The sequence below is a fragment of the Sesamum indicum genome, linkage group LG1 (genome assembly GCF_000512975.1).
Source record: "Sesamum indicum cultivar Zhongzhi No. 13 linkage group LG1, S_indicum_v1.0, whole genome shotgun sequence".
In the NCBI taxonomy this organism is placed as follows: domain Eukaryota; kingdom Viridiplantae; phylum Streptophyta; class Magnoliopsida; order Lamiales; family Pedaliaceae; genus Sesamum; species Sesamum indicum.
Genome location: NC_026145.1, coordinates 1,975,944 through 1,990,652, shown reverse-complemented (window position 1 = coordinate 1,990,652; position 14,709 = coordinate 1,975,944). Strand labels below are relative to the sequence as shown.

General features: G+C 36.4%; 2 protein-coding genes across 2 annotated transcripts; one reads left to right on the top strand and one right to left on the bottom strand.

The window, feature by feature from the left end:
- LOC105177367 (probable ADP,ATP carrier protein At5g56450) lies at positions 1,257-5,047 on the bottom strand. The gene is made up of 2 exons (XM_011100529.2): positions 4,262-5,047; positions 1,257-2,110 (listed from the first exon to the last, which is right to left on the bottom strand). The coding sequence occupies exons 1-2, from the start codon at positions 4,622-4,624 to the stop codon at positions 1,481-1,483; spliced, it is 993 nt and encodes a 330-aa protein (XP_011098831.1). The 5' UTR covers positions 4,625-5,047; the 3' UTR covers positions 1,257-1,480.
- Positions 8,209-13,358, top strand: LOC105177200 (ATP-dependent zinc metalloprotease FTSH 4, mitochondrial-like). Its single transcript, XM_011100297.2, has 7 exons — positions 8,209-8,439; positions 8,907-8,982; positions 10,229-10,474; positions 10,563-10,808; positions 10,915-11,039; positions 11,409-11,885; positions 12,390-13,358. Exons 1-7 carry the CDS (start codon positions 8,413-8,415, stop codon positions 13,293-13,295), a joined length of 2,103 nt encoding a protein of 700 aa, XP_011098599.1. The 5' UTR covers positions 8,209-8,412; the 3' UTR covers positions 13,296-13,358.

Below are 14,709 nucleotides of genomic sequence, written 5' to 3'. Positions count from 1 at the left end.
CTTTAATGTTGTTCAAAACTTGGGACCCATTATCATATGATTCCTTTTTCAAGTTATATTTTATGAGTTGGAATTCTATATATATTAAATAGTAAATAATAACAAGTGTAGATAAGTTAAAAGAAGGTGAAAAAAGAGAGAGAGAGAGAGAGATGGGGATGAAGTGATGGTGATGCAAATTCCAATAGAAAGTGGACAAGAGTGATGAGTGAAAAGGGTGGATGGGGGAGAAAAAGTAGTATATTTGAATAATTAAAAAAAAATATTAAAATGACTGAAATGGCCTCCCATTCCATGTGTCTATTGGCCGTTGTTGTTAACACTCTTTTGCTATTTAGTTTTTAATAACATTTAGACTTATTCTTCAGAAATTTAAACTTATTTTTTAAAGTGAAGCGTTAGAAAAGAAATTTTATAGATTTACAGAAGAAAGTGATAGATAGGAGGAATAGAGTAAATGTAGTGAGCATTTTCTGCACCTTCCATTTGCTATTTATTCGGACAAAATCATACACCAATCTTTATGACTTATTAGTAAACGTGTAAATATGGATTGTTTTCTCAAACATTTTACAACTCCTAACTTTCAGTCTAATTAAATTTTTTTTTAAAAAAAAAATAAAAGTAATGGAGGATGATGGGCAAAGATGTTTCCAAATGAAGGGAAGGATGTGAGAAAGAGAAAGTGATAAACAAAGAAAAAAACCCTCCACACCTCTCTGTGTTATTAGTGATTCCTACGTATGCAGACCCACAATTATTGAACACTGTCACTCACACCTTTAGAGAATCTGCAACTCTAATGAATAATAATTGGATGTGCTGGTGATGTTCGCTTCACTCTTCATCTCCAACTCAGTCTAAAGTTGCAAAAAGCCTCTTTAGTGTTCCTTTTCCATCTATTCTGCTTAACTCATCTTTATGGGCTTTCCACTTTGATTTTACTTCCCTAACTGCTTCACATATTCCATCATCATCTTACATCAAATATTTCCTTAACTTAAATATTATGGTATCTATATATACCTCAATAACCTAATAGCACACTAAGTAGACATTCTAAACTTTACTAAAAACACCCATTGCTAAGAGCAAAGCTGTAAGTTCTGACCTGAGATGCATGTGAAGAATCAGGCCAATCCATGGCAGTCAAACAGCCAGCTTTGAGGTTTCTGCAAACTCCCTTGTTCAACATAATCACAAAAGAAAAACCTAACTGATGCAAGAATTTTTATGCAAAGTTTCAAGAATTTCTCAAGTATGTGCTGCTTTATTCCAGAACCCAAAAGAATAGGTTGTGTCGTCATAGGGCCAAGAAACAATGATGGGGTTTACAAATTCATCTGTACACATTACACTTCAGCTCGCAATTAGATTGAATGTGATTGGCTGCTATACCATCTATTTTGTGCCTGTGTAGTTTGTGTCATTCTATACTACAAGTCCAAATCGTGTGGATGGCCAAAAACGACCCTATTTGCTATAAGCCAGTCCAATTCATGAATTTCTTGATCTCATCGTACAAAACTAAAACAGCTGCTGCTCCTGTACTCCTAAAAATATTTGACATCGCCCCACGATAAAAGGAGGTCAAACCCTCTATTCGGTATATCTTCCTCCAACAGTCCAGTGTGCTATGGTACATCGGTTTCTCTAAGCCTGACTGCATCATCATCCGCCTCCTAACTGTATCGAGTGGATATGATAACAGCCCAGCTGCTGTTGTGACCGCTTGAGCAGCAACCCACCGTTTCCACAAGGCCACATCTGACTCAGATTCTCTTGACATAATCTCTTTTATCGTATCAAAACCACCAAAATAAAGGCCTCGATGTACAACCATTCCTTGCAGAGAGGCAGGAAGACCCCTGTAAATCCCTCGAATTCCGTCCTTCTTGTGTATGGTACTCAGGAAGTGGCAAATGCCTCTGAATTGACGAGTTTCAGTTCTTCCAATATCGGCGGCTAGGCGTGTATGTGCAATATCGAGTGGGTAGATTATGATCAGCGTTGTGCAACCAGCTGCAGATCCGGCAATGAAATTGGCAGATGGTCCAGATAAAAAAGCACCTTCTCGTGAGTTGCTACGCAAGATGTTCCTATATAGATCCTGTCAAAAGATACATGAGGTTATATCATGAACATGTCACCAAATGTTGCCGTTCTTGTCTGTCTTGCATTAGTAATATTGTAACTTAAGTCACGGGAATTGATGTTGAGGTCATACTTTGCAAATAATTTCACATTTTTTACTAAACTTCTTCATTATTCATTATGTCCTGACAGCAGATCACCATTTGGTTTCAAGCTTTGAGAATGAAGCATAAAAATGGATGATAAGAATCTATCCAACAACTGCATTGAACATCCAGTTTCTCAAACATCATATAGTAAAGTGCCAGTCTCCATTTTCAACTATGTGGTCCTACTCTTATAGTAAAAAGCATACAATTGCAAAACATCAAGCAGAGTTCTGTTGCTTTCACATCTTTGACTATTGTTCTGAAGTAAATAAGTTTCGACAAGTTTGGGGAGTCAGCATCTCTCAGTTTATCTCTAGCAACACAGTATTCAAGAAGCTCTTAACATCAATTTGCTTTGTGTATATGAGGTTAAAGGGCTACTTTCTCCTGTCAGTTCTTAAGCGGGCAGGTAATGACCTCATTTATCTCAGAGATAGCTCAAATATTATTTTGATATCTTATTGTTCCCATGGCACAAGATATTGAGAAGTTTATTTGTAACATCGCTCATGGAGGGAGCTCAGCTTACGGCAGTGTGAAAGAAGAGTCAATAGACAAGTTAAAGGCTTGATCAAGAGTAGTTGAGTTGTAACGGGTAAGCAAATAATGAGTAGCCTTGATTACCTCATACCAACTTAAACATCTAGCTTGTTCTCCTTCCTACAAACACTTACAGGATTACCGCAGAGAACTGAACTTGAAGAAAGTCGGAATGGCAGAAGTGGCAATTACTGCCATAATATCGAATGAGAAGAACTTCAATTTAGTAATATCTCCATCCATTTCCTATGGAGAACTTGCCATAATTCCAAAAGTCTAGTTATATTCTCAACAACAAATGTTATCCTCACATCATATACCTTCGGGTTCTTCACGCAGAGTCTTATTGCCCTCGTACATCTTTATTCATTACCCTTACCCAATTAATTTGTTTCAAAGGAAACCTACTGAGTGCATGGCAAGAGTAATATTTCCCAATTTGTTAACAATAGCCATTAGATACAAAATATCATTGCCATCTAACATAGGGGCCGGAGGCAGTAACGTCAGTGAAAAATCAAATTTAACTAGAGGAGTTTTAGTATCATACAAAAACAACTATCTTTGTCAATTTGACACTTGAATATAAAGGCTACCTGAACTTAAATAACTTGAGTTTACTCAATTAAAATAATTGGCACAGAATAGATAGCTCAAGTGTGGCGCTCAAGAAACTCATGAAACAAGAATGGTTTTCTTGGGGGAAAAAACTACAATCCTATTGTTTCTAATCTACGATGATATTCCTTATGCATCCAAATTATACTCAAGTAAGAACATCACAAAATAATACTAGACACCATAACTACTTGGATCTCTTCTCAAACAGACACAAAACACGTATTAATTTCTAAATGAACATGATCATGATTATCGTTGGCCATTATGAAACACCAGCACCTTCTTAAACATGATGATGGCAGTTGTCTCCATTACCTTAATAACCACCTCAAATAGCTCGACCATATTCTATCACCCTTCTCAGCACTCATACTAAAGAAAAACAACCACCCAAGATCAACACAAGGTCACATTCTGGTAAATAGCTCAGGCTTTGAGATCACAACAACAAAATTAAAAGACTAATTCAGTAAATTAGATTATAACAACTCCATCTCCAAGCCCGGATGCCACTCTAGAAGTCATAGTTTCCAAAGTAACATAATGGATCGAGCTCCATCCAAGATAAGACTCAGCAGTCCACATGATCACCACTTCTTCTTATCAAGATAACAAAGAACTAGGCACCCTCAAGCATTAACTTCTCCACTAATGGTCAATCAAAATCTGCTGCCACATATCGAACAATAACCGGGATTACACATCATAAAAGTATGTTACACCATCATTCATGATTCTTGAAAGTGGAAACATAGCCTCAACCTCACACAACTCAGCCCACGCACACAAATGAGAGAATTCCACAAGACAAACAAAAAAAACGCATAAAGAAAGGAAAAAAAATTCTTGTATATTACCTTGAGAGAAAAATTGAGAGCAACAGAGGGATAGTATCTGATCACACTACTACCATTGCCTCTCCACAAGGATAAAATGCCTTCCTCCCTCACAGTACGGACAATGCAATCCACCATCCCTCTAAACCTCCTGTGGGGTCCACGAGTCAAGATTGCCATATTGCTCTCTTGGGTCTGCAGCAGCAGCTTCGCCCTCTCTATTGGGGCCACAATCGTGTGCACCAGACCACCCATGACCGCCCCCGCCGTGAGATCTCGGTGGAAAGTGGTCAACCACTTGGACGACCCAGAATCTTTTCTTGCAAGGACTGCACCACCACTCTTCTCTTCTCCTGCCTCGCCTTCCTCCACCACTCCCACCATAGTCTTTTCTTGAAAACAAGCGCAAAACAATTCAAACTTTTTCCCCCTTTTGACTTTATCAAGCCCAATAAAGAAGCAAACTTATTTCCTACCAGCTCTGTTTCTTGAAAAAGAATCAGTCTCTTGATTGGGAAAACTAAGCTAACTCGTAAATTGTGAAGTGTTCAAGAATGCACAAAGCGACGGCGCGTCTTCTCTTTTCTTTTGATTCTGTACAGAGGGCAGAAACAGTTTTCTTTCCCGTTCTTATTTCTGTTTTTTGTAATCTGGAAATGGATATATATAGAAGTGGGAGAGAGCGTCGGTTGGAGTTCTTGATGGGGATTGCTCATTCGGGTTTCAACAGAGGTGCTGGAAGATTGGAATTTGGAGCGTAGGGTCGAGATTAAAAGGGCGTCTCCATGGGATTGTAAACACTACTTTTTGATGATGCAAATCTAACTACAATAACATTAACTTAATATTAGACTCGTTTGGTTTTGTTTCTATTTTTACTTTCAATTTTTTAATGGAATGAAAACATTCTCACCATGTTTGTTTTCATTTCAACTTATTTTCGAGACAAGTCAAAACATACTCAATATTTGTCATTATTCAAAGACACCTTATTTAGGTGTTTTTAACTGTTTTAGCATAAAAACATACATATATATATACACACATATATACATAAATATATATAAAAAAGGCATAATTTGACAATAAATAATAATTTTTGTCTCCCAAAATACAACATTAAATATATAATACTTATTTTAAATTATCTCCAAATACATGATTTGACAATGAATAGTAATTTTTGTCTATCAAAACACAACATTAAATATATAATACTTATTTTAATTATTTCCAAAAACAAATCCAAACATACATACTATCTCTAACACACACTTGTTTATCTTTGTTTTTCTCTCTTTATTTCCACAAAACACAACAAAACACTCAGAAAACGAATCCAAACATTATGTCTGTTTTTTTTTTTTTTTTTTGGGTTTTTGTGTAATAAATAAAAATATATTTGAATTGTATGGTTCTAAAATTAGGTTTATAGATGTAAGAAATGGGAATGTGTTTGTATTTGATTTATTACATAGATATTTCGTATATGTTATAATATAATATAATTTTTTTTTCTTTAAAAGTTATTATGACATGACAATATGTTATATCATATTCTTTTTTATTAGGCAGTGGTGACATCTAAAATAATGGTTCGAGAAGTGTGTTTTCAGTAATTCTATTGAAAATATGCATTTTCAAAAGGGTTGGGCTAAATAAATAAATTTTCAAAATTTTAAAATAAAATTTATTTTTAGGAATAATCTAATGAATTAAAAAGAAACGTGTTCAAGTAAGTACATTATGATATGTATGATGAATCAATTCCATATGCCATAAGAAGATTCTTTCTATACGCAATTTGGTACACGGCTCCAACCCTCTTCTCGCCATTCTTCGGCTGTACCAACTACTTTTTCAAAGTCACCGGATTTTATTAGTATATGAAGTTTTGGCAAATCTTGTTTGCGTCTCCGATTAAGATGCATAGTGAATCAAACTGATTCAAAATTGATACGGATCAATCCGAAAAAAACTCGATCCATGACTGGTCTAATCTTAAACCACCTCAGGATTGGCCCGATTGAGGCACATATATGCTTGTTTTAATTTTGTTTTTTTATGAAATTGAGAGTATTAAAAAATATTAATAAAACTAATAGAATATTCAATTTGAAAGAATAAAATAAATTTTATGCTACATATTATTATAATGGGAAAGACGGTCCAACATGTATGATTCATGATAGGTGGTTTTGAGTCACTGAGCTGGGTTGATTCTAGATATCAATATTTAGAATGTTACCTATTTTAACCCATTCGAAATGGTTCTAAGCCCAACCAACTCATCTTTTTATTGATTCAACACCAAACCACTGAGCATCTTGACTTCCCACTACTCGTGAGAAGTCAAATGCTGCTAATTACGTTTACAATTGAAGAATGTAAAATGCTATTTTTATAGCGAAATGGCAATCCTGATTCAATATTTTTATTTTTGTATTGAGTAAATTTATATATCTAAATTTTAACGCAAACCTGAACGTGTTGGGTTGGATGTGAAGTATTCAACCCGACCACCCACCGCTATATCAAATTCTTATGTTAAATCTAAGTATACTTATATATACACCATAAATACATTGCAAAAATTGAGCAATGATACGGAGAAAATTAAAATAAAATGCTTAAGTTTTTTAAATCAGATTAAATTTATTTTTGTAAATAAATTTAGTAGTTTTGGTTAATTCTAAATGAAATTCACTTAAGCTTAAATAGGCAGAGAAAAAAAATAGTAAATTCAAAGTAATACTACCAAATTTATGAAATTTTCAATTATTTCTCTGTCTCTATATATAATAATTATGATAGATGTGCATGAACACAAGTGTTCAATTTGGGAACCTAGCCCTCTACTTTCTGAATTTTTATTTTAAGATAATTGCTAATATAAATATTACGGATAATTACATTACACTCCTGGATTTATAATTTATTTACACACAACATCTTTACATTTTAAAAAAATTATACATATATCCATATAAAAAAAATTAATATTATTTCACAAATCAATCATACTTGTTTTAAAAATCACACATACACCCTTCATATGTGTCAATATTATTACACAATACCCGTATTTTTTTAGTTATTGTGAGGAATTGACGGGGGCCTGCACAAGCGGTGGAGCATGTGGTTTAATTCGATGCAAAGCGAAGAACCTTACCAGGGCTTGACATGTCGCGAATCCTCTTGAAAGAGAGGGGTGCCTTCGGGAACGCGGACACAGGTGGTGCATGGCTGTCGTCAGCTCGTGCCGTAAGGTGTTGGGTTAAGTCCCGCAACGAGCGCAACCCTCGTGTTTAGTTGCCAATTTGGAACCCTGAACAGACTGCCGGTGATAAGCCGGGGTGATTCTTTTATAACTGCACAAAAAATAAAAGAGAATTGTGTAAATAGGTGGAATATAATTATTCATTAATATTATTGTTATTATATTTTTTTATAAATAAGATAAACGTTATTATTTTTTAATTCAAGATCAGTGTTCTTCTCATATTTATTTAAATAATAATAATAACAATATATTAATGCTGAAAAATATCAGTATTGTTTAGGTAATTTTTCAATCCGACTCAATATTTGCAGTTTTTGAAAAAATTAGTCCCAGCCCAACTCGATACTCATCAAAGCGGTACGTTACGATCTAATTAGGTTGGGATGGTTTTTGGTGTACAATCAATCACTAACATAATCATATTAGTATTTTACAATAATTTATGCTTTTTATAATTATTTTATCATAATAAATACATTTTTCTATAGTGATAGTTAGTAAAAATATATAAGAAAAAAGATATATCAATTACAATATATAAAATATAAATGGTTATATATTTATTATAGAAGAATACAAATAAATATAACAAACATGGCAATTTTTTACTACCCCAAAACCAACCCAACTCGTTCATGACCTGATTTGGGTTGGACGGATGCGGTTTAAATGAACACTTCTAGTATTGTTTGTTTCAGCTCCAAGGTTTCTCATTTGACGCCCTTTCTCATTTGCACTCAAAAATCGACGAGTTTAGATAAATACATATATAGATATAGAAGAAGTTTTACAGAGACAAGGAGAGAGGAGAGAGGAGAGAGGAGATTTCGACAGGGAAATTTCTTTCTTATTTTTCTTTTCTAATTTTTGGGTCACTCTGGAATAGGAAATGGCTCTTAGGCGCCTTCTTAGTGAGGTTAGTTGCAAAATCTTCATTGCTTATGTTCTATATGTGATGTTCTTCGTCTGGTGTTGAGATTTTAGATTTTCGATGAGAATTTCTTATCTATAGTAACTGTTGGATGTGTTGCGAAACCCCTAATCTTGGAGTTATTTCTGTTCGTTTTCCTAAATAATTAGTTTGTCTGTTGTGGATTTCGAGAGGGGTTGGTTAATTATGCTGGCTTTGGCTGTATTAGAAGATGATAACTTGGGTTTTTTTTGCTTTTCACTTTGATTCGGAGGTTGAGGATAAAAGATTGCATTTCTATCAAAACCCTTTTAGCTCTGCTTAATTTTTCTGGTTTTATCATTGCTCTCTGCAGATTGTGCCTTTTGAATTTGCTTGAAATGCCCATCTGATTATAGTCCTTTTGCGTCCAAGTTTCTATTTGCCTAAATTGATGATTTTCCCTTATTATGTTGTGGACAATGTTATGGTAGGTCAAAAAGCAGGAATCCCAGTTGAGGCAGTTAAGCAATCTGGCTGCTCGACCTTGTCGAACTTCACAATATGCTGGTTTGCATTACTCTGTGGACTGCATCAATTTTTATCCTGAACTATTGAACTAATTGTTACTGTCACATTGTATCTTAATTTGTACATGGATATGATGCTGAATCTCTGATTCATTGTTCTTTACAATTTTGGGGATATATGGTTGCAGACGGGTTTTTTGAATCCTAAATTTAAGTTCTTAATTGATATTTATTTTGCTCATATTCTTTGAATTTGTTGTTCTGGATCTTCCTTTCATCTCTTATTTCATGACATGTTAGTATCCCTTGTTTTGTCTTTAGTTGTAGTAGTTGTTTCATCTCTAAATACTAAAGTTATTTGGTTAACATCTGACTTTTAAGACAAATATGTCTTACCATGCGTTTTGTGGAACATGATTATTGGAATCTAACAGCCCAATGCGGCACCTTTTTAAGTCACAATGCATGTGTACATAAATAAATTATGTATTTCATACATCAATATATTTCACATAAAAAATGCACAAACAATTAAATATAAACACTAGGAATTATTTTAATCATCATACCATAAAAGAAATACGCAAAACAACAAGTCTTAGGGAAAACAAAGAGTTCAAAATATGCAAAACCATTAAACAAATCCTACATAATCATTATAAAAATGAAAACAAGCATAAAGTATCCATCACTGAAGTAGAATATCTTCTCTCCTTTGTGTTAAGAAAGGTGTAAAACAGCAAATCCCTGACGTCTTTGCTCTTCAGCCTATTTTCTCTGTAAATTTCTATATTTTTTCTTCTTCAATTTTTTTTCTGAAAAAAAAAAAAACCTAAATTAAAGGCTGGGCTGAAAACCCAGCCTTTATTTATGCGGGGCGAAGCCCAGTGTTTGGCAAAATTGAGTTTCACCCAGCTTCTTTCAAGCCCCTGGCTAAAAGAACTGGGGCTTGCAAATGGCGCGCCATTATATGAAAATGGCGTTGAGGGCGCGCCTTGCGCCATGGCATGCACCATTTACAACTATGAATCCATTATCATATATGGTTTGAACTCTAGAATTTGTCGTTTTCGTAATGTATTAAAATGATGTTAATTGTGGCGGAGGGAAGTATATAAGCAAAGAGCATTTATTATCTTTTCAGGCATTACTTTACCTTTGGCATACGGCCGTTAGCTCCTTTATTATGGTTATATACTGAAAGAAAGCATATTAGTCATTCTATTGTACCAGTTTTTATTCAACTATACCTTCCATGATTCTCACACTTTAATTTTCTTTTGCAGTGCACGAACTGTCGAGTAATGTCAGAGCAAGCACCCTTGGAGGATCGAGTTATTTTGGTAGTCTAGCTCGTAGAGTCCGTGATAATGTTGGATCAGGTGGTACTGCATATCTTAAGGAGCTCAACTATCAAAATGATCCAGAGGCGGTCATAAGGTTGTTTGAGAGTCAACCTTCACTACATTCTAACCAATCAGCTATTGCTGAATATGTCAAGGCTCTGGTTAAAGTTGACCGTCTTGATGAAAGTGAGCATATGTGTTTGAGGTCCACCTGAGGGAGAGTTTTTGGTTTTCATCCCTAGATACCATCCACATTAACTTGGTTTCTTTACAGGGTTGTCAGGAGCCGCAGGCTCACAGGTAGATGAAGAAGGTATTGGAGCACTTTCAGCTCTTAGAAATGTGGGAAAATCTTCAAAAGATCGGATCCTTGGTACAGCAAGTGCTCCTATACACATGGTGACCGCTGAAGGAGGAAATTTCAAGGAGCAGTTATGGCGCACAGTGCGTGCTTTGGGTTTGGCCTTTCTCCTAATTTCAGGTGTTGGGGCGCTGATTGAGGATAGAGGGATTGGTAAAGGTAATGATATCTTTAAACAAAGTTGGCTTTTTTCGCAGTTTGATTTAGTTACATCTCTGAGTGAGTAAATTGTATTGTACTTCTCTTTATTCATTGCTCTTAACAGGTCTTGCTGTACATGAACAAGTTCGACCCCATAGGGAAATTAATACAAAATTTAGTGATGTGAAGGGAGTTGATGAGGCAAAGGCTGAGCTGGAAGAAATTGTCCATTTCCTTCGTGATCCTAAGGTAACTGCATCATGGGTCTATAATGTTATGAAATTCTCCATCACATCCTCATGCTAAAGAAAGAGGAGATTTAAAATACATATGCATTGGTCTCTTTGTCGTAAAACTTTAGTTAATAGAAAAGTGGTGATCCACATTGTGGATGAGATTTTATTTCTTGACCTGTCAGTGTCAGCATGTACGGTATATTTTCTTTAGTTGACTAGGTATTGCAGCTGTTGCGTCTTTTTCTCCACAGTTGGTGACTTTGTCGCTTAGTCTTTTTCCCCCTTTTGTGGGAGAAAGGGGTTATGTGGGAGACGGGCTTACCAGATTCTTCGAAGGTACCAGATATGTTTGGATTCTCATATAGCTATCATGTCACTGCAGCGCTTCATACGTCTTGGTGGCAAGCTTCCAAAAGGTGTTCTGCTGGTTGGACCCCCTGGCACAGGAAAAACTATGCTAGCAAGAGCCATAGCTGGAGAAGCTGGTGTACCTTTTTTTTCTTGCAACGGCAGTGAATTTGAAGAAATGTTTGTTGGTGTTGGAGCACGTAGAATAAGAGATCTCTTTGCTGCTGCCAAAAAGAGGTGGCCATGTATAATTTTCATTGATGAGATTGACGCCATAGGAGGAAGCCGCAATCCTAAGGATCAGCAATACATGAAGATGACTTTAAATCAGTTGCTTGTTGAACTGGATGGCTTCACACAAAATGAGGGGATTATTGTGATTGCTGCAACTAATTTTCCAGAGTCCTTGGATAAGGCACTCGTGAGACCTGGACGATTTGATCGCCATGTCGTCGTTTCAAACCCTGATGTTGAAGGCCGGAGGCAGATCTTGGAATCGTACATGTCAAAGGTAATTCCTGGACTATGGGTCGGAGTTAGGGTATATGAGATCTGAGTTTATTTTTCTCCTCCTTGTCTCATCTTTTTATGAACTTAATGATTATGGGGGGCGGCCTCTTCTATCTCTAAATAGGAACTGTTCATATCTTCTAATAAAGATCTTTTTATGTTGCATTGAATAGCCTCTATTGTTATTGTTATACATGATTTTCTGGTTGTTGATGTTTAAGCAGCTGGTTGCCCGAATAAACCTGTATGTATAAGCAGCTGTTTTGGTATGATTTCGTGCTGAATTGTCCAGTTTGGTGTTGGTCTTAGTTCATTGTCCTGCAGTGACAGTTTATTCTTTGATAAAATCATACTAGTGTGCAAGGATTATAGGTTCCAAATAAAGTGGAATAAGTTGATCTATCTTTCCTCCGTAATTTTGTGGTAGAATACGTACTAATCAGATCCAACTGCCAATTTTCTGCATGATAGTCCACTTTCAATTCAATTTTTGTCCATCTCACAGGTTCTAAAGGCCGATGATGTCGATCTCATGATCATCGCTAGAGGAACTCCAGGGTTCTCAGGTGCTGATCTTGCGAACTTGGTCAACGTTGCTGCTCTCAAAGCTGCAATGGATGGTGCCAAAGAAGTGACCATGGCTGATCTCGAGCATGCCAAGGATAAAATCATGATGGGAAGCGAGCGTAAATCAGCAGTAATATCTCCCGAGTCACGGAAACTGACAGCTTACCATGAGGGAGGTCACGCGCTTGTAGCTATACATACTGATGGGGCATTACCAGTTCATAAAGCAACTATCGTTCCACGAGGCATGGCTCTTGGGATGGTTACCCAATTGCCGGAAAAAGACGAGACAAGTGTCTCACGTAAACAAATGCTTGCTCGTCTTGATGTATGCATGGGTGGAAGAGTTGCGGAGGAGCTCATCTTTGGGGAAAGTGAAGTTACTTCAGGTGCGTCAAATGATCTCCAGCAAGCAACCAGTTTGGCTAGAGCAATGGTTACTAAGTATGGCATGAGCAAACAGGTGGGAGTCGTGAGCCACAACTATGATGATAATGGTAAGAGCATAAGCACTGAGACTAGGCTCCTAATTGAACGGGAAGTGCAGGGGTTTCTGGAAAGGGCATATAACAATGCCAAGCACATCCTTACCACACATAATAAGGAGCTTCATGCTCTTGCTAGTGCTTTGCTTGAGCACGAGACTCTGTCGGGGAGTCAGATCACTACCCTGCTTGCTCAAGTCAACTCTCAGCAACAGCCACATCAGATGGTTGCAACTCAAAGTAACTTACAGTCTGATGCTGCTCCACCGTCAACCCCAAATGCAGCTGCATCAGCTGCCGCGGCTGCAGCAGCAGCTGCTGCAACTGCTGCAAAAGGCATTGCCCCTGTAGGATCTTAGCTTGCAAAGTAAACTTTCATTTAAAAATTTTATCTAATGAATTGAAAAAAGATTTAACAAAAATTCTAAATATGCAAATTATAGCATTTATCATAATATAATTTGTATGGAATTTAATGATCGATAAAATTGGCTAAACGACATAAAAAGTATGTTTTCATTAGAAATAAAATATTAGACAGCTCAAAATTTGACCTAATATTTTAAAATCAAAGAAATGCGTTCAAGTGGTGTAAGTACGTACATTATGATATGTATGATGAATCAATTCCATATGCCATAAGAAGACCCTTTCTATATGCAATCTGGTGCACGCCGTGAAGCAGCTAATGGTGGCCCTCTTCTAGCCATTCGTCTACTGTACTAACTGATCGAGTTCATCAGTATATGATGAAGTTGACACACTTTTTCCCAAATCTTGTTTACGTCTCAATCAAGGTGCACGGTGTGTTAGATCGATCTAGAATTGACATTGTCCAATTTAAAAAAAGCTAAACTCACAACCGCCTATTACTTTTTATGGACGACTTTGGAGTGGTTTAGTCCTAGACCACCCTAAGATTGGTCCGATTGAGGCTTGAATCAGGCGTAGATATGTTTTTATTCTTTTTAATAAAGATGAGTTTCTTTTGAACAATTACTTAAATTTATGGTTGTATATGAAATAAATAAATAATAAACTAAATCATACAAAATATAACTAAAAATAATAATAGTTAAGACTAATGCGTGCGATTTTAGCATGGATCCAACAGCTTTGGATCTTGATGATGGACTTAGGCTGATTAAGCAAATTAGCTTGAGCAAAGTTAGTATTGAATTTAAGAAATAATAATTCGATAATAAAATGTATTAAGATAGTGAAGTGTAATGATGAAAAATAGAAGTAAAATCGCATTTTATAGTGCAACAGAAACACATCAGAATGATAGCCAGATTTTAGCCTGCTGAAGGTATCCCCTCGCCTGGGGGTAGGATCTTTATTTATAGGGAAGTTTCCTCCTTCGTCTGGGAATCGATCCTGCTTCCTATTTCTGTGATAAATGGATAAAATTGGTTGAGATAAGATAGGATCTGCCCTTATCTTTTAGTGGTCTTGCAATTAGGGTCGTTATTTGGATGAGGAAAAGAGTCCCTGGCTGAGGATGACTCCTGGTTGGCAGGGAGTCTAGTTGACTCAAAAGTCCAAACTCTTAAGGGAACCTCCCTTAACACGCGTACACTATGCTGGAAAGAAAGGCATACGTGGAAGGTCCAAGTGCATGCCACGTAGGCTTTAAAGAGGGATGTGTGCAAGGAGGTTGGGTTGGTCATCCAATATTTGGGCCGTAACATTGGGCTATGCTAAACGGGCTCCCTCCACTCGAGCTGCCGTGTTTATGGAAGGAGGTCTTAGGTTTCCTCGCTTGTTATT